General features: G+C 40.6%; 1 protein-coding gene across 1 annotated transcript; it reads right to left on the bottom strand.

Annotated features, from left to right (window-relative positions):
* Positions 1-2,713: 2,713 nt before the first annotated feature.
* LOC124141493 (sialate O-acetylesterase-like) lies at positions 2,714-15,302 on the bottom strand. Its single transcript, XM_046509532.2, has 9 exons — positions 15,155-15,302; positions 12,996-13,324; positions 11,826-11,964; positions 10,357-10,540; positions 9,826-9,935; positions 9,259-9,398; positions 6,752-6,906; positions 5,790-5,991; positions 2,714-3,073 (listed from the first exon to the last, which is right to left on the bottom strand). Exons 1-9 carry the CDS (start codon positions 15,216-15,218, stop codon positions 2,801-2,803), a joined length of 1,596 nt encoding a protein of 531 aa, XP_046365488.1. The 5' UTR covers positions 15,219-15,302; the 3' UTR covers positions 2,714-2,800.
* Positions 15,303-24,676: the final 9,374 nt, after the last annotated feature.

The raw sequence follows: 24,676 nt of genomic DNA, 5'->3' as shown, positions 1-24,676 counted from the left end.
TAGCTCTCTGGTCCAACCTACACACAATATGTCATGTACATGTAGCTTTCTCGTTCAACCTACACACAATATGTCATGTAGCTCTCTAGTTCAACCTACACACAATATGTCATGTAGCTCTCTAGTTCAACCTACACACAATATGTCATGCTGCTCTCTAGTTCAACCTTCAAACAATATGTCATGTAACTCTCTCGTTCAACCTACACACAATATGTCATGCTGCTCTCTAGTTCAACCTACACACAATATGTCATGCTGCTCTCTAGTTTAACCTACACACAATATGTCATGTAGCTCTCTGGTTCAACCTACACACAATATGTCATGTAGCTCTCTGGTTCAACCTACAAACAATATGTCATGCTGCTCTCTAGTTCAACCTACACACAATTTGTCATGTAGCTCACTGGTTCAACCTACACACAATATGTCATGTAGCTCTCTCGTTCAACCTGCACACAATATGTCATGTAGCTCTCTGGTTCAACTTACACACAATATGTCATGTAGCTCTCTAGTTTAACCTACACACAATATGTCATGTAGCTCTCTCGTTTAACCTGCACACAATATGTCATGTAGCTCTCTAGTTCAACCTACACACAATATGTCATGTAGCTCTCTAGTTCAACCTACACACAATATGTCATGCTGCTCTCTAGTTCAACCTACACACAATTTGTCATGTAGCTCACTGGTTCAACCTACACACAATATGTCATGTAGCTCTCTCGTTCAACCTGCACACAATATGTCATGTAGCTCTCTGGTTCAACTTACACACAATATGTCATGTAGCTCTCTAGTTTAACCTACACACAATATGTCATGTAGCTCTCTCGTTCAACCTGCACACAATATGTCATGTAGCTCTCTAGTTCAACCTACACACAATATGTCATGTAGCTCTCTCGTTCAACCTGCACACAATATGTCATGTAGCTGTCTGGTTCAACTTACACACAATATGTCATGTAGCTCTCTGGTTCAACTTACACACAATATGTCATGTAGCTCTCTAGTTTAACCTACACACAATATGTCATGTAGCTCACTGGTTCAATCGAAACACAATATGCCATGTAGCTCGCTAGATCAACCTACAAACAATATGTCAAGTTGGCCTCTGGTTCAACCTACATACAATATGTCATGTAGCTCTCTCGTTCAAATGTTATATTTGGGAGAACACTTTCTGAGTAAAGTAAAGATTCTTGTATATAACATTTGTTACATTTTTACCACTTTCTAAATGTCATCGTGTGTTCATAGCTTTCGGCCATGGGAGCCGTGCCAATTTACACATGTCAGAGGGTTATACAAATTACGTGATCTAGACTAACTGTTGTCGGACTTTCATTTTTGTGGAAGCCTCGGTGGCTGAGTGGGTTAGATCGCTGACTTTGTGTGCTGGCGATTAGGTGCCTCACTCCGGCAGTATGGGTTCGAATCCCGGACGGGACTCATATACTCCTTTTCAACTGGAAGTGCATAGAGTCAAGTCGAAATGAGTAAACTATTTTTGACTGACGAGATATGCCTTTGCCTACCCCGACGCTGCCTTCTGAAAATGGCAATACACAAGAAACATATGACAACAGCTAACAATTCTTCGTCAGTAGCATCCACCTTGGCAAGATAATTCCCACCAAAACTTTGACGGCCTGTAAAAAACTTTGATGAGTGTAAACAGTCCAACTTGGACCAAGAAAACTTGGTCAAAGTTTTCTTTAACCAAGGTTTTGATCAAAACTTTTGATAGTGTAAAGGGGGCTTAAGACACTACTTATTACTGTCTACAAACTGAAAAAGTTGAACGAATAATGTTGGATGATAAATAAAATGTCACCCTCGTGTGAGATTCTCTATATATCTCCTGATGGCTTCCAGGGGAGTAGGTCAGTCATCACTATCACGATAAGTTTATTTTCACAGTAATTGGGCCAGGCACAATATAGAATGTTCTACATTGAAATCCGTGAAATTAAGTCAGATGCTTGATTTATGCATTAAAGCCATTGAGGCCAATATGTACTTTCTTTAACTATCATAATGCGTTATCAGGGACATGTCTAACGTGACATCGAAGATAACGCTTTCTTATGTGTACCCTTGCTAATAATATCCCATAATCGTTTGTCAGCTGATACACTTCTGAACACTAATCAAAATATTCATGGATGCATTACTGAAATAATCTGTGCTTTGTTTTCTAAATGACATTTAAGTTGAACTGTCTTCAAGTGGCATTTCTAGTGACATCTGAATGAGGTCACCAACTACTGTCACTGGGCAGTTGGTCAGGATATTTAAAACCTTGAAATTTCGAATTTCTGAAACACAGATTCCTCAGAGTTAAGGCAAACGATTTCTGCCTTCCCTGAAACCAATGCAATTGTCATTATGTCCACATAGCATTAAATAGCAACCTTCGACTCAACAATCTTCTTGTAGCTCATGTCATGTAAGCTATTAAATAATATCATTTTGGTGAGGTATAAAACAATGATACCCATTCAATTTGTTCACATTGGAACAGATCACCTCAAAATAATTTTTTAACTACATTATTGGACAACATGTTCGCATAAGAACACATCCATGCACATGAGTTCATCGTTCCAACTAGAGGGTGACAAAGTGTATGAAGGCTGGCGCAAAACGTCCTCTGAGTGAATTGTACGTTTGATAATAATCCCCAAAAGACGAATTATTATGTACCTTTTTATTAACATTGCCCAACATAATCGCATACGATTATTATCAATATACGTCACAAAATACATTGTAGATCCATCTACAGGGTGACAAAGTGTATGAAGGGCGGTGCAGGACTTCCGCTAAGTTTGTTATACACGGCACACTTCTTCACATCACATGGCGATTCCTTCCACGCGTAGCGGATGCCACCAAGGTAGGGGTTGCTTGAGGTACACGCACCGTGGTAGTCAATTGTTACAGACGTTGAGTCTGAATGTGTGATTGAAGCAGCCTTCCACAGCTTAGAAGGGTAGGTCATTGGACAGAAGTTTCTGGTATCAGATATATCCTTCCTCGGGACACAACACACCTACACAGAAGAAAATATGGATAAAATAGAACATATGTTACAGGAGGTATTCCCAATTTTGACTTGTATCATATGTTCCCATGTTTTTTTCAGGTGAACAAATGCCTTGCATGTGCATGTGTTTGTGACAGATGCCACAGGTGGGGCAGGATACGCTCACATTTATGCGAACACCTGGTGTCATTTCTATTTGATAGTGAATCATAAACACATGCTCATGATATAGTCAGAATCGTACAATCGAATCGTTCATTTCGTTTGGATATGGAAAGCGTTTTGTCGCTTCATTTGCAGGTATGTTTCTGAATTGAAAATGTGTGAGAGCCCAATGAATATTTTGTTGATATTGTAAGGTTAATGTCTTGACATGATGTTGAAGTCGGAAAAGAGATAAAAGATCATTAAATGACGTGTTCACATTAATACCATAAAACATATCATAAACATGCAGATGAAGAATCATGAGAAAGTCTCCAGCAAATCGGTGAGGGTATGTGTGAGGATGCATGAATGTGTGCTACAATTTGACTGATATAACTGTATGAAAATGTATGTACACCTACCTCCTGTAACACTGCAAAACTGACATGGCAGCCATATTGAAACTCATATATCCACTAGTTGGTCAGTCACTTTTGTATGTATCGTTATAATATTCCATATACAGTACTTATGTGGAATGGCTAACAATCATACAGATTATTTTGCTCTGTATCATACTATTTGTCACAAGTTGAGTCTGTAACCTTTATGTACCACAGTGGCCCTCGTTATAGTTATGCATTTATCATTTGTATTGTATGAACATAATGTGAGGATGTCTGTTCAGTGGGGACGCCTGCTATATATTTCACTTTTCATTTTGTCCAGGCCTACCTTACCCTATTGGGGCGGTGGAGCCTTGTGGGTAAAGCACTGCTCGTCCGATTCTCAATATGGGTAGAATGGATATTCACAGCCATGATATTGCTGGAATTTGCTAAAAACGGCGTAAAACCCGTGGTTCGATGTCAGAGTGAACGAAGTCGGCGAACGTGAACCAATTAAGTTACCATTTACGACAAGCAATGGAGTTAATAGAACCAGTTCTAACCTAGTTCCCCAGTGAGTTTAATAATATTCACAGCCGTGATATTGTTGGAATTTTCTAAAAACGGCGTAAAACCACGGGGTTCGATGACAGAGTGAACGAAGTCGGCGAACGTGAACCAATTAAGTTACCATTTACGACAAGCAATGGAGTTCATGGACCCAGTTCTAGCCTAGTTCCCAAGAGAGTTTAATAACCCTACTGCTCTTGTGATATCTGGAGTTGTAAGTTATCTTCTTTTTGGTATTTTGTAAGAGCAAACTATCATGTGTGTCAGTTTTCAACATAGTCAGAAATGACATGTACCATGACTGAAAGTCAGTTTCAGCCAAAATAGATAGCATAGCACTTTTGTATGAAAAAGTGCCAGTATCCGTTAACGTGTTATAAATTAGATAGTCGTTGGCAGCCTAATGTCTTCTACTGGATTATGTAACTGATCTTGATATGGGTAGGTATAAACAAGGACATATGGAGTAAACGACCAGTCAGCTCAAGGTTCTACTACACCAAATCAGAACCAGTTTGGACAGCCTTCAGTGCAGATCGAGAGATATCTGCAGGCTGTGATTGGAGGATATTCTGTAAGATTTTTATGTCTTTCAAATGTACATCCATCCAGTTATTAAAACTGACCATGTTTTTCTATATTTAGTACGGTCTTTTTCAACATGATGACTTATGGTGAATGTGACCACAGCTATTTTCAAGTAGGTGACATTTGGTGCGAAACTGGGGGTGGTGTGTTTAGCTTCCTGTACTCGGAAAAGGAGCTGGCTAAGCTAGTTATTTTTTATTTATTTATTGCTGCTCTAAGGCCAAACTGTGCACACACGTACAGGTAATAGCTGTTGAATGCTTAGTTATTTAAAAAAAATATATAACGTTACTATAGAAGTCTATGGGAAAATTTGGTTGTGTGTAACCTCAAGGCATGTGTACAACAGATAGAATCAAATATTACATTGTATTGTAATCGGAAAGAGACGCTTAAAAGCAATGCATATTTCCATGTCTGCATTCTTATAACATATCTTTCCAAGGACAAATTCCATGAGTGACTTCCAAGAGGAACAATTTAAGACGTTTTAGACACCAGACACCCATAATACTGTCATTATAGTTTTTGATCTCATAATAATTCAATTTAATAGTGTGTATTCGCTAGTATGGGTATGACCATATCATACAATTACACAATGTGAGACAAAGGAAACAACGAAGTTTTATAAGTGGTTTAATTTGTCATAGCCCATTGCATCAAGCTGATGTGTTTAATAGTTTGACAGCACATGGGAATCTTGTTATAAAGTAACAAATCTAAACTTTTAGATCTGTTTACCCTTGTATTGTTAGTGGGCATATGATTTTACAATACCTTTAGGACATTGCTCTAAATCATACATTGTGAATGATACTTTTATGCTTATTACAGCGATACGTTTGTCTAGATTGCTTTTATTTTATCTATCAATCTTATTTTGAATTGAGTCTGTGATGTTACCTTGCCATTTAACAGTGAATGTTTGTAATGAATGAATAATTTGTTCAGGGCGCATTATCGCTGAAACCTAGTCGATGCAACATAGCATGTCAAGTCGCTCTTAAAAGGCGAAACTGACGTACCTCAAATCCATTGTTATTTCTTTTTTCAATGGTTGCCTTTGTGTTTGCATATGAAATTTGTACTGTTTTCCTGTCCACCACTTCTGTAAATCCCGTTGGGAAAGGTCCTCGTTGGTTCAGCATGCCAGTTCTTTTGTAAGCTACTATCATGGCCTCGATGTACAGTCTTTCTGCGATGTCTGCCTTGTTTCTTGGATGGATGCTGCAAACAAACCTTGCAATTGTATCTGTAATACTCCCATATATACTATTAAGGGAATGATTTTGTCACTATGAAATAAAAGCTAACAGAACGCATATCTGTAACATATATTTTGGCAACCAAACCATAAATTTGAACAGTGAAAGAACTTGGATATCAGTGGGGGTTTTAAAAACGCTTTTGGGAACGATATCATTTGGCACATGTTGATGTGGATGGCTTCACGCGTTCAACTGTTTGTAATTGAATTGTTTATACACGTCTATTTGACAGCTCGATAATTTGTAAATGTTCACGACTCATTTAACATACGCATATGATTGACCGAACTAATGTTATTTGGATATGAATCTATATTTTGGAACTCTATTCTATTACAGGTCCTTAATGCAGTAAATGCCTTTGACAATATTAGAGAAACCGCTTACTTTATTGCTCTCACAATGGCATAGAGCCTGGTCTTATGTCGGGGTTAAGGATGTATAATAACTCGTTTGATATACTTCTCCTTAGATAATGATGTGCGAATGTGAAGTATTTAAAAACTGGTCTCAATTCACGTTCCATGTCTATATAGTCATGGGACACAATACTACAGGACAGGTTGATAGCTGCGATAAATGCCGTTGTTTCTGTGAACACAAGTTGCTACGTAACAGTTTAACATAACAGCCATTTGGTATTTTAGTTTAACTGTCATAAAATATGTTTTAAAGAGATAACTATTATTGACTATTGTATTTATGGGATGATCATTTACCTTCCATGTGGTGATTTGTAATCCGGCAGGTCCATGGCCACCGCCATGAAGGTGTTCTTCATCCTGTCGTTAGGGACATAGCCATAGTCAGCTGTCTGGTGCCACCTCAAAATACCCCATCCAGAATTGACATTCCAGTTTCTGAACCCAGCTAGCTGAAGATAAATAAACATGATGTGTTGAAATGTATAAGTAATTGTTTTAAGAGGCAAAAAAGTGGGAGTGATATTGCGATAAAACATATTTCTTCAAGCAGGGTGAAGGGGGAACAGGTAGCCCAGTCGTCTAAGTTGCTGTGCAGAGTTGCGTCCCTTGGGCACGCCAGAAACCTATGGTTGTGGGTTCGAATCCCGGTTCGACCCCATTATGTTTCTAGGTTTGTCAGCACCATCTGTTTGTTTCACAGAAGTGGTAAACGTCTCGGACCTGCAACATTTCGGGCTTTCCTCTGACATTAAGCTGACACGCCGTGATACAACTGGAATAATGTTTAAAGCGGCGTCAAACCCAACTCACTCGTTGACTAATTCCAGCAGAGTGAACTATCTGGAGAAAAGTTCTTGCAACGTCATTAAAACTACAATGGAAAACGATACGGAACATCATTGTTAAAAAATGTCATGGAGGAAAACAGGAAAGCAAAATTCACGTGCATGTTATGGTCTTTCGTAACTTGTGGTAGTGGCTATAAAAAGGCAAGCCTAAGCCAATAATTTGTCATTCAAATGTCAACATTTTTCAAGTTCGAAAATGCCGAGACTCAGCGCTGCCGATCGGAACATCGCCATAGGACGTTTCCAAAAAGTTATCTGTTGCACGTCACTTCAACGTCCACCACAACACCATTTGCCGCCTTTGTGACCGACAACCACACTGCAGACCGTCCGAGAACCGGCCGACAAAGAGTTTCCATCCCTGCATAGAATCGCTACATTCGACTGTTCCACCTGTGTCATCGCAATGCCACAGCTACGGAGACTGCAGGACGCATCCCTGGTTTGAGGAGGATATCGTACCAGACTGTTAGGAACCATCTTCGAGAGGCTGGAATCCGACCCAGAAGACCAGTTATCGTCACTGTTTTGCAACAGATCTATCGACAGCGACGCTTGCGTTAGTGCCATACCTTACAGCCTTGGAATTTGAGAAGCTGGAGACGAGTATGGTTTACGATGAATCACGATTTCTTCTTCACCGGCGAGATGGAGGACAACGTGTTTATCGTCATCGAAATGAGCAATTTGCTCCACATTGTGTACGTGAATATGACAATTTCGTGGCGGTAGTGTCATGGTGTGGGGGCCCATATCCTACAACACGAGATCTGACAGCAAATCGCTACATGAATCAAATTCTTCAACCACACCTTCTTCCAATCATTGACCACCAGAGGGAGCTGTTTCAACAGGACAACGCTCCATCGCACACATCTTGTGTCACGGTAGACTACCTTCATAATGCCAACATCAACGTTTTGCACTGGCCGTCGTGATCTCCAGATCTCAACTCAATCGAACACCTCTGGGATGAACTCGATCGACGTGTACGTCAACGTCAGAACACGCCGCAGACACTCCCACAACTGGCAAACGCCTTACAAGCAGAATGGCGGAGAATTCCGCAGGACAGAATTCGTACACTTATCCAGTCAGTGACGAGGATATGCAGAGCCGTGATTGCTGCTCGTGGCGGCCACACGAGATACCGAGTTCAGCGCAACCTTGTGGCCTTATGTGACATGACAATGAACAGTTTTCAATGCCTTTGTACAACGACAACAAGTGACTATCGAGCTCCAAAAGGTCATATTTGTATCTATGATATTAAAGTAAGTATATCGAAATATATTGAAATGTTTTCTATCAGGAGTAATTTTAATAATCTCACAGTCGTTTACAGCCTGACAATTCTCAAGCACACTATCATAAATGCTTTTATCTGACTATCGGTACAACTATCCATGCTTTTCTTGAAACATATCATGTGTGTATATATATATATATATATATATATATATATATATAAGTAATACATGCTATATTTATATCACAAGAAATGTACATCCATGTAACGTATGTTCACTACAATTGATTAAACCTACTGTACAACCTTGGAACCTGATGTACAACCCTTTGAAATTAAAAAAAGATGTAAAAAAAAAGATTCTCAAGCACACGCCACCGAGGAAGCAGTGTAGGTAATCTAGCATAGATACCATACTGGTTGAAAGGAAAAATGCTCTAGTCACCCCAAATATATACAACTGCTACGTCTACTTATATAAGAGAGATAAAGCGCAGAGACATAAAGTGATTAGTGATTGCAGTGATATGGTATGGGCCCTTATTTACCCACAGGATCTGCACTAGTGTGTTGCTGATAGGTCATTCAAGGATTGAAACCAAGGACCAGCGGAACTTAAATCGGATGTCTACGTGTGCACCCTACTAAGTGAATATGTCATTTTAGTCCATAATGTTTTAGTTTGAAAGTATGTTCTTGTTTACCTGTACGAATCCAAAGGGAAACATATTGGACGTTTGGCCGCCGGTAGCTTCTGAAAACTTTTTTCTCCAATCATCTATCAGAGCTGGGAATGTGCATTTGTATCTGTCAAGTCCTTTGGCGGGGTTGCTGTTTGATTCACCTGTGAAATATTGAAATTATTGAAACAGATACAATTTGAGTCGTGGGATTTCTCTCCTGCTTACTCAATATATTTAGGCCACCCTGTTTTACATGTCTGATGCACTGATGAATTAATTTGAACGATAATCCCCATTTTGGATTTTAATCAACATACCTCCATTTGAATCACTTATATAAAACAAAGTTCCAGAAATCTTTTTTGCTATATTCCCGTATTCACTTCATCGTAAAATAATTATATGCATATATTATACATACATAATACACCTGTTAATTTAAATTTTATTTTTATGTGGTGTTTAACGCCGCACTATTCAATCAATATGAGGACGACCTGAAATTAATCGCATATCGGGTAGATAAACCATTCATGTGCTAAATAATTCTATTATGCTTTGGATAATGTTGCAACACTTAAAGTTTACCTTGATACCAGATAGCGCCATATATAGTTGTATGCAAAAGAGGATACACCATTGAATTCCAAAGACTGGAATACGTGTCATGTTCCACAGCTCCATTCTTGTACGTGGGCCTGTAATGTTGTGATGAAATGAATCAGGATCTGTGCCACGATGACACATATTTCAAAGTATACTGGTAATATATCCAATTATATGTTATACCACCGATGGGACATATGAGCGGAGGAAAGCCCAATACTACGCATTTCAAAATACGCATAAAAGTAATCCTAGTGATGGTTTGGGACAGATCCCACCCACGAGGAAAATCCTTCATACGAGCCTGCTTTAATATCATTGGAAGCTAGTGCAGTGAAATAATAAAATGTTTTTCTGATTGTAAGACAAGTCATACTATCTGAGCGGTAGAATATCACAGCGTACAGTGCTTGCACCGACCATGACACCAACATTTTGAAAGAAATATGTAACGAATTTTGTTGGTTTTACCAATGAAGTTTCGTCTGTAAAACAAAAAGTTTTCATGCTCACGCTGGTATCTGATTTTTATTGAGGCATTTGGACAGGGCATCTGGAGAGGACCAGGCTTCATCTATAGTTCCTCCGTCTGATGTTGCTATCAACCCAATGGGGTACTTCAATGTGTTGTAGAGATGCTTGCCATACAGCCAACACACTGCGGAGAATTTTACCCAATCCGTGCCTCCCACCGAGTCTAAACACAATCAACAATATTAATATAAGTGAATGAGAGTTAAAATCGGACAAAAAGTGTTTCTTTTTTATACAAAACCGGCAAGAGGCTCATCCCCAGCTGAATCACCCCTAATACTATCTTGTGTAGTATGCTTCAAAATGTATCTGCTAGTGACCCTAGATACTTTAATAACAACAGTTTTTGCACTTTCGGTTTTATTGACATTCCTTGGGATTGTAAGACAAATGTTCAATGCAGTACAACTACAAAACAGAAATTCGCATGTCTCAACAACCTAAATGTGAAAGATCTACTCACTTCCGGTCTAATGACCGTGACCTCCAAAATAACCTTCAGCTATTTCAAAATCGCTAATCAAGACTAATTGGTGTTATTACTATTGCAAAGTCACTGTAACATATTGTAATTATTGTCTGATCATTACCGTGAACGAGTCTTTGGGTGTGTGTATGACCTTATATATGTATTGGAATTAGCGTTGATAATGTATTATTAATGTCTGAAAATGTTCCTCGTTCTCGTCAATTAAATCGAGTACGTCATGGTGACAAAAGTGTGTCTGATGAATTTGACACGTGCATCCTACAAATCGTGCAAATATAATATTATTAAAAGTCAAAGATAACTACCAAATTCAACACATTGGATGTCCAGTTCATTCTTCTCTGAATGAAGCTATTCACATATGATTAATGCGTGAATGACTTTCAAAGAGTCATTGATAGTGCGCATAAGGTTTGTACTTATAGATAGTTTATCTATACCTTATCGTCACTGATTTGACAATGTTTCTCACATTTAACCGAATTGTAATGACATTGGCCATGCAGAGGGATCACTATGGACATTGGCCCGTATACTGAGATTATTTTTACAATCCACGATAGTTTTAATTTCTATGTTTTCTTAACACTTTGTGTATACATCCTGCAAATGTTGAACTGGATGTGTTTAAAGAGTATAACTCAAAACTTGCTTTAGATATGCACAAATTTCAAGGTGTGGAGACATTTACGTGTACATCAAAGTAGTAAGGTGTATATTACTGTTTCGGTAATTTTAACCAATTCTCCTTTATCTAGCCGATTTAGACCTCATTACAAGGCCGAGTGTTATTAACCTCCTGAGTAATATAGTGTAGTCTATATGAAAGGACTGTTTCGATTAGTTTGCTGCGTTCCAAACACATATATCATCATTGTCATACTGATCCCTATTCGCAGGTGAATTAAGAAGCTCTGCATCACTGGTCACAACAAAGTAGGTTCTATTTTCTACTTACGCCGAGAAGCTACAGACCAGCTTTGAAACAGTCCATGAAAGTCTGTTTCCGGTTTAAGAGATGTATGATGCAACACTGTCATCAGACGAATGTGTGGGTAATGATCGGCGTCGTTGATCTCGGCAGTTGCATTGAAAGCCTACAAATATAACATTTAACATGAACCAGCCCTTTTACAATGACCGATCAAAAGACTTCATTGATGGATAGACCAGTTTCACCATACGATATATAATTGGAAGTGCTCTTACTGAAACTAAGACGAATCATAAAAAAAAACATATTGTGAAAACTTTCTAGAAAAGTAACGTCTGTAAACCCACATCACACACGCATTTGGTGTTGTTTAACGTCCTCGGGGATATATCCCAGCTATATGACGGAAGACTATAAATAATCGAGTCAGGAACATCAAGGTCGGATGACTTGCAATCAACCAAACCATAAAACTAGACCATCCAATCCATGAAGTCGTTTCTTATGACTAGAAAGGTACAAAATACTTGAAAAAACCCAGAAGCATTCTCCTTTCGGTCACGTCCAAGAACTAATTAGATGTACTTCCTGTGTGATACAACGACACATCATATAAAGGTACCTTGCCTCTAGCAACATAATGATGAACCTGAAGGCATGTCCATTGTAATGACATCACTTCAGGTCTGGGTAACCGAAAACGGTTCCAGTAAAAGACATCACTTCCAGTTGGGTTGCTGTTTGACAAAATGACTTCACTCGCGGTCTTGGACGCAAGGCTAATGTAGTACAGAAACTCAAATGCCTATAGTTACCATAATAATAAGGCTATCTGCGCTCCCGGTTTAATGACCCGGTATCGCAATTTCAGCTTATCTCCAACTTGAGTATCTCTAGTCTTTGCAAGAAAGTAGGTGCAGTCACAATTTGCACGAAGTATTTATGAATGACCTTCACTGCCACTCACGACCTATTGCGATCTCAGCCCCGTCCTAAAAAGGATACTGTTAAAAGCGGCGTTAAACCCAACTCACTCACTCACCCCTAAAAAGGATATATACAACGTGACCCACAGTAAGTTCTTCTCGAACGGTAACCATGCATGTTAAGGATATTAAGCGCATGGAAGCGCGTATTCATTGTCCTTGTAAAACAGAACGACCTGACGGATGAAATGGTGCTGACAAAACTCACCATGCTCATTGTGAATTGCATATTGCTCTGGCCAGAACACACCCACACGTCACCAAACAGGACATCGGACAGAGTTAGCTTCCCTTCCCTCGATGTAACTGTAATAGTGTATGGTCCACCGGCACTGATTGGCGGAAGCTGCGCATACCATACAACATCGCCGTTATCTCCGTGTCGTGTTGTTGTTGTCACTGATCCCTTCCCGGAAATGTGGACCGTGACAGTTTCACCCACATTTGATGCAAACCCCCAAATTGTTGATTTTTTGGGTGCTTGTTGCAATACCATATGGTTAGCGTAGGACTTCGAGAACCCGAACCTAGCCTCCACTGACAATGAAATGAAAACAAAATCATATGAAAATCAAAAATAGCGTAACGGCACTGTAGCTCACCTGGAAATGTAGTCAGCAGTATAATAATAGGACAGAGACTTCACAAAAGACATGGATGTTCAAATATTTTCTACTGAAATACCGAGTAAAACACACGCCTAGAATCTGATATCATCATTAGGAGAATCATACATGCATAATCATTCATAACATTATGGATGTAAGCCACTCTCTCAGATGCAAATGTTTATTTGTACAAAACACTCCTGTACATTATTGATTGATTGATTGATTGATTGATTGATTGATTGATTGATTGATTGATTGATTGATTGATTGATTGATTGATTGATTGATTGGTTGAAGTTTATCAAATTCAGAAGATATTACATAACCTAACATTTAAGAGCATGGTCTAAACAAAGTCAAAATTTGATTAAAAAAAACTACCACGGATTTGTGTTAAATGCCATTACATTTTGAACTTGTAAGTCCTAGTAATGTCCACAAACACCTTTCAACTAGAGACGTGTTTTCGACAACAGAAGCAACCCCAAACTCATTACATATCAGCAAGCATTTCCACTGTGTTAACATTACCGTTTGTTTGTGAAATGCATGCCTACAAAAACCTTGGAACAGATGGAAAATAACGCCTCTCTAGCCGTCATAATGATGAACCTAATTGCGGTTTCACATTAATGACATAACTTCATGTTTAATGGCTTCACTTCGGTTTGAGAAAATACATTAAAACCGTAGGCGCATATAAATTTCTTATCTATGTCGTTAAGTAGAAACAGGAGGCATTTTGCTTGAAATGCCCAGTGCAGCTGGAATGAAAGCTAATAATAATATCACTATCACTTCAACGGGGGATATGCATGTGATTCTGTTTCTGTACTTAAAAGACCAGGGTGCCTTTGACACGTAAATTACTTTTGCTTCGTCCATGGTGATTAGTAGTCGAGGAATAGACAGCTGACTTGTCGTTTGTGACATTGTGAAGCAATAACATTGGTCTCTTAGCTGGAATATGATTTAGAAGACGAGTGCCATAGTAGGATCTTTAAATAATACATATATTCGCACAATAGTCAGATTCAGTTTATTCAGAATTCCAGGCCACCTGACCCATAGTACATCATATATGTCTAACATTTATAGGTGTATCTTAATATCTCCTTTGATACAAAAGTTTGACTACTTAAGCAATTTCTGTGAGGTGAGGTGAAATGGGGTTTAACGTCGCTTCCAAGATTATTGCACTTATATAGCGACGTGCATGCACGTGTATGTGTGTGTGCGGCTGCTTGTACTAGTCCGGACTGATGCCGATTTATAGTGCTAGCTCACTGATATACCATGCCGCAGTTTAACATGAACACAGTATACTGACTCCGAGACGACCAGTCCTTGTTTTAGCCCCTTAATGCCGAGCGTCAGACAGGGTAACAACAAGTACCATCTTTTAACGTCTTTTGGTATGACGCGGCTGGGGATCGAACCTTCCGCTCTCCGGGCGGACGCTCTACCACTAGACCACGGAGGCGGTCCAAATTCTGTGAATTTCTAGATGTACATAAGTTTGCTACGGCCAGTGTAGAATTAGCATTATCTCAGCTGTATAGTCTTGCAAGTACAAATTACGTTCTACTGCATAACATGGGCAATAAGATAATTCAAGACTTTCATTTTCTATCACTAAACAGGCTTTACACAAGACTTCAGGATCACATAATTCACATTTACCTTTATGGAAGTTTTGTATACCAAGAGATTTGTATGTTTATGAACTCCGAAATAAGCAAAATATACAACTTGCCTTCGAAACTAACCAGCGATATGAACACCAGCGCCAGTAGGTTGACCATGACTAGGTGCTCCATTGTTACTGGGATATCAGGGTAGTATCTCTGCTTTTATACACTTCCAGAAATAGCTTATCCTTTTTCAGCTGTTTCACACACATAAAACCTCAGATAAGTTCGCATTTCGTACTTTCTCCTCAAAAACGGAGTAGAGAAATCTAGTTTACGGAAAGTATTACGATAAGGGAAACTGGGTCAATAACGTATCATGGGTACACCCATCCTCGTATCTGGGTCATAGGAGCAGATTCCAAATTCAATTTATCCAGCGAACCTGCTTGAAGAAGTTGAATGGATCTTACAAAACGCCACATTTAGCAAGTGTAATTTTGTTTCAAACTGCAATTGTTAATCTGTACCTCTATATTATTTACTTAATCGAGTCGGGTTGAGAATATAGCCCTATCAACCTATACTGGATGGTAAGGATCGGAGTACATGTATTAATATCAGGTCTCCGTAATACAGCTAGGATATTGCCGAGTGCAGCATTTAGCAATGAACGAACAAACTACAGATGGGTTAACTTCGCCTGGAACTAACTAACTAACTAACTAACTAACTAACTAACTAACTAACTAACTAACTAACTAACTAACTAACTAACTAACTAACTAACCCGACAATATCCTTTCCATATCCAATAGATATCTCTGCATAAAGCAGAGTCGATAGTAAGATTCCGACTATATCGTTAGCATGTGTTTATGAATCACTACACAATTGTAATGATATCAGGCGTTTGCGAAAAAGTGATCGTATCCTGCCCCAACGTTGGCACCTGTCACGAAAACATGTAAAGGCAAGTCAATTGTTCACCTAAGAAACACGGGAACATATGGTACAAGTCAAAATAGGGAATTGAATCGGTCATAATATTTGTCACTGATGCGTCAAATTTGGAAATGTCCTCCACATGTCTACCATAAATGTTTCGAAAGCTGTACTTGTATGCCTTGAATGTTGTAACCTTGATCAAACAACTCTGAGCAAGAGTCGTATGACGCTCTTTGAAATCTTGGTGGAAAGAGCGTGCTCGATTGTATCTCTAAAGTTGTAAAATGTAAACACCAAAGGCTGGAGCTGCTGGAATATTGCTCGACATGAAGGGGAAATTGACTATTGGAAAGTTGAAGTTATCCTTCTTGTCATACAGTCTTGTGGAGAGTGTTTTGTCACTCTGAATCTATATGCATAGATCTAAATATGAAACAGATGAGATCCACCTAAACAGATTCCATTAGGTGTAAAAGGTAACAAAGACGTGAAAATCAAAGAATGGATCACTGAAGCAATGAGTTGGTGTATAAGGCATACGTAGGTAAAACCATCTCCTCGATGCCACAAAATTACCAGCTTGTCTACCAATCCATCTGCAGTGCCAATGGTCATCTGAAATAGACCTACACAAATGTTGTTCTAGGTACCTGCCTGCCCATGAATTATTGTTTTATTTTCTGCAAAGTAGATACAATTTATGGATAACACGTTCTTTATTTACTGTAAAGGCGACGTTTCGGTATAGATCCTTCTACCGTTGTCAATCAGTGGTAATGAACATGGTACAGGATGTATATAGGACTTTGAGGATTAACAGAATGTGATATCACACAGTGCGTGCTGTATCTCTCTCACAGACACAACAGTGGTAGCCTTGGTTCGTACACACATTGGTGCGATGTCACACTGATGTGAACCAAATGCCTTGAAGGTTTTAAACGTCACCTCCATACTGATAAAAAAATGTGAACATGTCAGTGACTACAATTAGAATGTTTGGCACATTATTCGAAACAGGGTGTCAACACTTTAGACTTGCAAAATCCTCTTAGACAAAATTTATTAGTATAAATAAGAATTTCTAGATTATATATATAATAAAAACAAGTTGCCCCTATAAGAGACCGGGGTTCTTAGATTGTACTGTCCGCTTTAATATCTTATATTGCCCATTGTAAGGATAGAAGTGCTAGTGAGTGAATATGGTTTTACTCCGCTTTTCAGCACGAGTCAAGCAATATCACGACCGGTGACACCAGAAATTGGTTTCATATATTGAACCCATGTTGGGAATCGAACCCGGATCTTCGGCGTGACGAGCGAACGCTTTAACCACTAGAGTACCCCACCGATCCGATAGAATTACTATACACCCATCGACTTATCATTCAGTATAGGATAGGAACAAGGCTATCAACAGTTATACAACACATTATCTCCGCCATTAAACAACGGGTATGATATTTGTCTATTGCTTCATTTCAAAACTGTGACATAGTGACATACATTATAATGTGAGATAGAGAGGATCCCGACAATCGAGTCAGCAAATATTCATGTCATGTTTGTATGTTCTTCAACTCTGCATTCCACAACAGCCCAGTTATATGACGGCTGCCTGTAAAAAATTGAGTCTGGGCTAGTGGTTGATAATGTGAGCAACGATCCATGCCGTCGGGGTTCGATGACACGCAGTCAACTCAGACATGCAGTCAACTCAGACACGCAGTCAACTCAGACGCGCAGTCAACTCAGACACGCAGTCAACTCAGACACGCAGTCAACTCAGACATGCAGTCAACTCAGACACGCAGTCAACTCAGACACGCAGTCAACTCAGACACGCAGTCAACTCAGACACGCAGTCAACTCCAACACCATGCATGGGTTGCTGGTATCTAGGGATCCATACCGCGTATTCGTATTATAATAGTAGTGGGAAGTAGCGCCAAACTACAAATTAGTGTTAGAAGATATATTCATGTTACGAAAATGTTTATAGCCCAAAATGCCGAGCAAGAAGAAAACAAAACGCAAGTAGCAAGTGCGCTTGTATATTTGTAGGCGCTGCTCCATAACTGATACAAGTATTACAGGTGTCAGTCACATGTAATAGACACTTGCTATGTTTGCTGTAAACCTTTGTCGTTGTTTGAACTGCTTTACGGCTTCAATAGAACAAGCCCCCAACATGTTGTATTACAGGTGTCAGTCATATGTAATAGACACTTGATATGTTTGCTGTAAACCTTTGTCCTTGTTTGAACTGCTTTACGGCTTCAATAGAATAAGCCCCCCACATGTTGTATTACAGGTGTTGTCGGCAATACCATCGGGTGGACAGGTAAATGATTATACAGCATACAAGTAATTCAACTTTAAGCCTTGATGTGCGGTACTAGCAGTAGCAGCTGGTCTACCAGTCCATCTGCAGTGCCAATGGTCATCTGAAATAGACCTACATAAATGTTGTTCTAGGTACCTGCCTGCCCATGAATTATTGTTTTATTTTCTGCAAAGTAGATACAATTTATGGATAACACGTTCTTTATTTACTGTAAAGGCGACGTTTCGGTATAGATCCTTCTACCGTTGTCAATCAATGGTAATGAACATGGTACAGGATATATATAGGACTTGGAGGATTAAAAGTAATAACAATTGCATACAAGAGAGATATTAACATGAGAAGGTTAGGTAACGACACCAGAAGGATGATACTGTAATAGCATGATGGACAGAGAACACATGATGAGAAAGCCAATGAGACAGGAAGCCAATCGAGCAGGATTAAGTGTACATAAGTGGGGTGATTATTACTTAATGAGTTTATAGTAGGCAGATGGGATGAAATACCCTTGGTCTCTGTTGATTGCTGGCTTGTGGCGGCGAATATGGACTGCTTCTGTTAGTTTATTCAGTTTATTGTCTAAACAGTGCAGTGGCTACAGCTAAAAGATTAGGAAGTTGACTATCAACTTCTACAAAGGAAATGCCCTTGTGCACAGAACAGCAATCTGTTGCCTCAATCCATGGGGATTACGGGTATGCCTGTCATACAAGGTGACCAAATGGATCGGGAAGGCAGGCCCCTTGGCTTGGTTGGTCGATTGCATGTTATCGTTCCAAGACGACGTGGGAGGTTGCACATACTATCAACCACTGGTTTTTTTTGGTCTGGAGTATTCACAGGCTGACTTGATAAAGTTTGGTCTTGCTGACTGTGGCGTTGAAAAATAAATAAACACATATTATGATGCGGTTTGTCCAAGGCTTGCTAAGGATGAGCTTTGATCAAGGACGGAATAGCAATCACGACATACTGTCCTGTAAAAGGAATTCGTGTGTCTGACAAAATATTCCCATGTCCTTGGCCGTAGTAAGATAGGGGGTAAGATAGGAACGTCGACCTGACCTGCTTTTTTACTTAGCAATATGCCTTTATACTCTGTGGAGTGCAGTTAGGGTGGCAACGGTGAACAAGGCTGACTGACACGATACCTCTCTGCGTGAAGGGTTATGAACCAGAAAACACAACCTAATATTGACTGTTTTTTTTTGCCATGGCTGAGGAGACTCGCCATGGTAAAGAGTGAGTGAGTATGGTTTTACGCAGCTTTAAGCAATATTCCAACAGTATCACGGCGCGGGACACAGAAATGGGCTTCACACATTGTACCCATATCGGGAATCGAACCCAGGTCTTCGGCGTGACGAGCGAACGCTTTAACCGCAAGGCTACCCGACCACCACCACCATCCCCCATCCCCCTCCCCATGGCAAAGAAACCTTGTCAAGACGAAATAATAAATATATGTGCCTATTTGCATATTATTATGACCAAGATTACATCACTACAGCACAGATTAACTTGCTGACCTATCAAACAGGGCTCTGTGGCCTTGACATGGTGTAACGCACACATGCTACGTCCGTGGCCAAGCCAGATGTTGACGTCAGCCATTTATGGCCAGATGACAGTAAAGGCAAAAGATTACAAATTGAATGTATTTATCGGCGACATATCGTGTACAATGATGTTTTGATTCCTTACGTTGTTTTGTTTATTTGTCTTGGAATAGACATAAGTTTGTGTTTTTTCTGTGTGGGCCGCGAGTTATTATTCACAAAACAACACAGACTGTGTAAGGATAAGATTTATGGATGAGCAACTTCTTCATTACAATTAAGCGCGACGTTTCGGTGTAGGATTCACGCCGTTATCAAGCAAGTGTTGTCACTTGCTTGATAACGGTGTTAGAACCTTCAACGGAACGTGACGCTTAATTGTAATAAAGACGTTGCTCATCCATACATCTTATCCTTACTAATACTCCAACTTCTAAATGCCCATCAAAGAAAACTGACTGTGACAGTCACATTATACTTCACAAGTATTCTTGGTCATGGACTGATGTTGGTAAATGACTGATGCTATACAATATTAACCTATTTAACGTTGCAGTCACGTAGGTTCGTGTCTCAGTAAGGGCGGTCGGGTAGCCTAGTGGTTAAAGCGTTCGCTCGTCACGCCGAAGACCCGAGTTCGATTCCCGACAAAGGTACAATATATTAAGCCCATTTCTGGTGTCCCCCGCCGTGATATTGCTGGAATAATAAAACCATACTCACTCACCACTTGTGTCTCAGTAGTTTGTGTCGTATCGCTTGTTTCGATCCATTGCATTCCACTCATCTTCCCATATGTGATATATATAATACACTCATAAATGGAACTTTGATTGTTGTTTAGCGCCGCACCCGGCAATATCCCAGGTATACGTAGGCGGTCTGTAAATAATCGAGTCTGGACTCGACAATCCAGTCATAGATATCATGAGCATGGATCCACGCAGTTGCGATACGATGACATCCATCAACCACGTTGAGCCTGGCCACCCGATCCCGTTACGACAAATATAGTCGTCTCTTACAATTATGGATTGCTGAAGACCTATTCTAACCTCGATCTTCACGAGTTGGAATTTAGTCTAATCATGCCCCCTGTGAGAATTCCAGGTTAGACTAGGTCCCCAGCACTCTATATTGATCGGCTTACTGAATCGGATCATCAGGCTGCGTCGTATTGTACCTCGGCAGCGTTGGGCGGTACTCATGATATCAACCGCTGATAATCATTATCATCATTAATCATTTCTTCTAACTCAGCGGGGTGACTCCACAGTCCTTTATGATTTGCCACGGTCAGTTACGAAACATGACAAAATTGTTGACTGCATGTAAGTAACCGAATATTATGATAAGATATGAACTATCAGATAATGCGCCTGGAAAATAATTAAGAGCCCCAAACTGTTATGGTAATGAGGTTAGAAAACCTGTGCGCTGGCCACAAATCTATTCCATAAAAACCAGAACATATGCTCTTCCCCAAAAGAGTAATTCTTTGTCGACACATAAGGACAATGATCAAGATTAGAAAGTGTTATTCATAAATTGGTGCATCTTCCGGAGGCAAGAGTGTCCACAAGCCTATATCAAAGTCTCCTTTCTACCCTTTCCACAACAAGGCCACTTTTCTTGGCTCGCGGATCTCCTTGTAATGAAAACGTGATATCTAATCAGATCGCAGTTCTTATCTCTCGTATAGCTACTCAAAGGTGGCGACTAACACAGGCGACGATCAGATAAGGTAAATATTTGCGATTTCATCACTGCCAAACATAGGCAGTCGTTTGGTACGTGACTTACGTATGGAGCTGCAGTGTGGCTCGTAAGTTGCTGCTAGAAAGGACCGTTATGACCTCAACATGACTTTCTGTGCTGAGATTGTCAATAGCATGGATAGCCTCAATGTGCCCGTCTCAACCCACCTTTTCATGCCGATAGTGAGACGACTGTGTGTTAGGTTTGGCTTGCGCCAGTTCCTGCGGATTGGCTACTGGGGGATCCATCTGCATCTTCCGTCCTTGGATGTCCCAGATCGGTTCCAGTTGGTTGAGAGCTAGACTCATAGCGGGCGAAGGGATGTCGTATTGGCGTTCTGGTGGAGGAACTCTGTTACCTGCGAGAACGGTGTGTGGTCACGCGTTGTCTTCCGTGTAAAAAGTGACCATGACAAGCGCGGAGTCACTGTCACTTTTCCGAACTCAAACCGTCGATTTCTCAATGTCCCTGATGACATTGAGAAGTCGACGGTATAAATTAAGAATTTGACTACACGGGTGGCCCAGTCGTCTAATTCGCCACAATTCGCCGTGCGGAGTTGCGTCCCTTGGGCACGCCAGAAATCTATGATTGTGAGTTCGAATCCCGGTTCGCCCCGATTATGTTTCTAGGTTTGTCAGCACCATACCCGGGTTTCACCGAAGTGGTAAACGTCTAAGACCTGCATCACTTCGGGCTTTCCTCCCACATCAAGCAAACACGCCGTGATATAACTGGAATACTGTTAAAAGCGGCGTTAAACCCAACTCACTCACTCACTCACCCTGATGACAACTGTCTGAGGGACATGACCTTCTCCTTCAGATTTGCTTGTGAGGGTTGTTGCCTGACGTAGCAGGTCGCGATGTTCGCGTGCTGGTGTGACAATAAGCCATCCACACCGTAGACAGTTCTTTACATACGTTATTTGTGATGTGTCTTGTGCCAATCTCCTTACAACCGAGAGCTGGTGACCGTGAACATTCATAAAGAGAACGTGACTGCGCAGAAGCGGCTGTAAAATCTCTCAACACTATTTTGACGACCTGTGGCGAAGCACCGTTAGTCTGTTTGTTTTTTTAGCGCCGCAATATTACAGCAATATGACGGTGGTCTGTAATAACCGAATCGGGACCAGACAGTCCAGTGATTAATATCATAAACATCGATCTACTGCATTTGGGATACGAGAACATGCATCAACCATATCAGCGAGCCTGACCCTCCAATCCCTTTAGTCGCTCTTTCAACTAAAGAAGGTTGCTGAAGATCTCTAGCCCAGATCTTCACGAGGTTCGTCCATCGGTCATGATATCAATTACACTGATGCAGTGTGTACATTAATGTGCGTATCTTCATTGGTGAAAATTGGAGCATAAATAAGATTTAAATAAACAGTTTTATAACCTTGTTTGGGGATGCATATACACTCTTCAAAAAAAGGAAACGCAGAGGTAGTATGTAGTTCATGGAACCTGACTACACAAAAAATTCAAATAAATTTGATAAATATTATTGGAAATGTTGGTGGCCTGATATTCGACACACGGTGCGTCAAAACGCAGCCATTGTCGATTTACAATGTCTTAAACGGCATTGTTTTCACATTTGTTAAAAAATGTCATTGAGGAAAACAATAAAGCAAAATGCACGTGCAAGTTATGGCATTCGTAACTCGTGGTACTGGCTATAAAAGGCAAGCATAAGCCACTAATCTGTCATTTAATTGTCAACATTTTTCAAGTTCGAAAATGCCGAAACTCAGCGCTGACGATCGGAACATCGCAATAGGACGTGCTCAAAGAGGAGAATCGCAGTCTTCTGTTGCACGCCACTTCAACGTCCACCACAGAACCATTTGCCGCCTGTGTGACCGATACACCGATACAGTTCAATTCCACTGCAGACCGTCCGAGAACCAGCCGACCACCACCACCCCTGCACAGGATCGCTACATTCGACTGTTCCACCTACGTCATCGCAATACCACAGCTACGGAGACTGCAGGACGCATCCCTGGTTTGAGGAGGATATCGGACCAGACTGTCAGGAAAAATCTTCGCGAGGCTGGAATCCGACCTAGAAGACCAGTTATCGTCCCTGTTTTGCAACAGATCCATCGACAGCGACGCTTGCGTTGGTGTCATACCTTACAGCCTTGGAATTTGAGAAACTGGAGACGAGTGTGGTTTAGGGATGAATCACGATTTCTCCACCGGCCAGATGGTAGACAACGTCTTTATCGTCGTCGAAATGAGCGTTTTGCCCCACATTGTGTACGTGAATTCGACAAGTTTGTTGATGGTAGTGTCTTGGTTTGGGGGGCCAGAACCTACACCAAGAGATCTGACTTGGTTGTGGTTCAGGGGATTGTGACAGCAAATCCTTACATGAATCAAATTCTACAACCTCACCTTCTTCCAATCATCGACCGCCAGAGGGAGCTGTTTCAACAGGACACCGCTCCACCGCACACAACTCGTGTCACGGTAGACTACCTTCATAATGCCAACATCAACGTTGTGCCCTGACCGTTGAGATCGCCAGATCTCAACCCAATCGAACACCTCTGGGATGAACTCGATCGACGTGTACGTCAACGTCAGAACACGCCGCAGACACTCCCACAACTAGCCAACGCGTTACAAGCAGAATGGCGCAGAATTCCGCAGGACAGAATTCGTACACTTATTAAGTCAGTGCCGAGGAGATACAGAGCCGTGATTGCTGCCCGGGGCGGTCACACGAGATACTGAGTTCGGCCTTATGTGACATGACAATGAACAGTTTTCAATGGCTTTGTACAACGCAAACATGTGGCTATCGAGCTCCAAAATTTCGTATTTGTATCTATGATATTAGAGATCTAGAGTGTCATGGCAGGACCTTGATGTTGTGATTCCTAAAAAACGCTGTTGTCAGTCTCGCCGTTTTCGGTCGGGCGTTGTCGTGATGGAAATGACGTTCGCTTGTTGCATTATGGGAAGGATGTGTGACCGAAGAATCTCATCCGTGTAACGTTTTGCCGT

The sequence above is a fragment of the Haliotis rufescens genome, unplaced genomic scaffold (genome assembly GCF_023055435.1).
Source record: "Haliotis rufescens isolate VD_foot unplaced genomic scaffold, xgHalRufe1.0.p SCAF_26, whole genome shotgun sequence".
Lineage (NCBI taxonomy): Eukaryota > Metazoa > Mollusca > Gastropoda > Lepetellida > Haliotidae > Haliotis > Haliotis rufescens.
The sequence above is the reverse complement of the archived record's forward strand: the minus strand, read 5'-3'. Positions and strand labels throughout refer to the sequence as shown.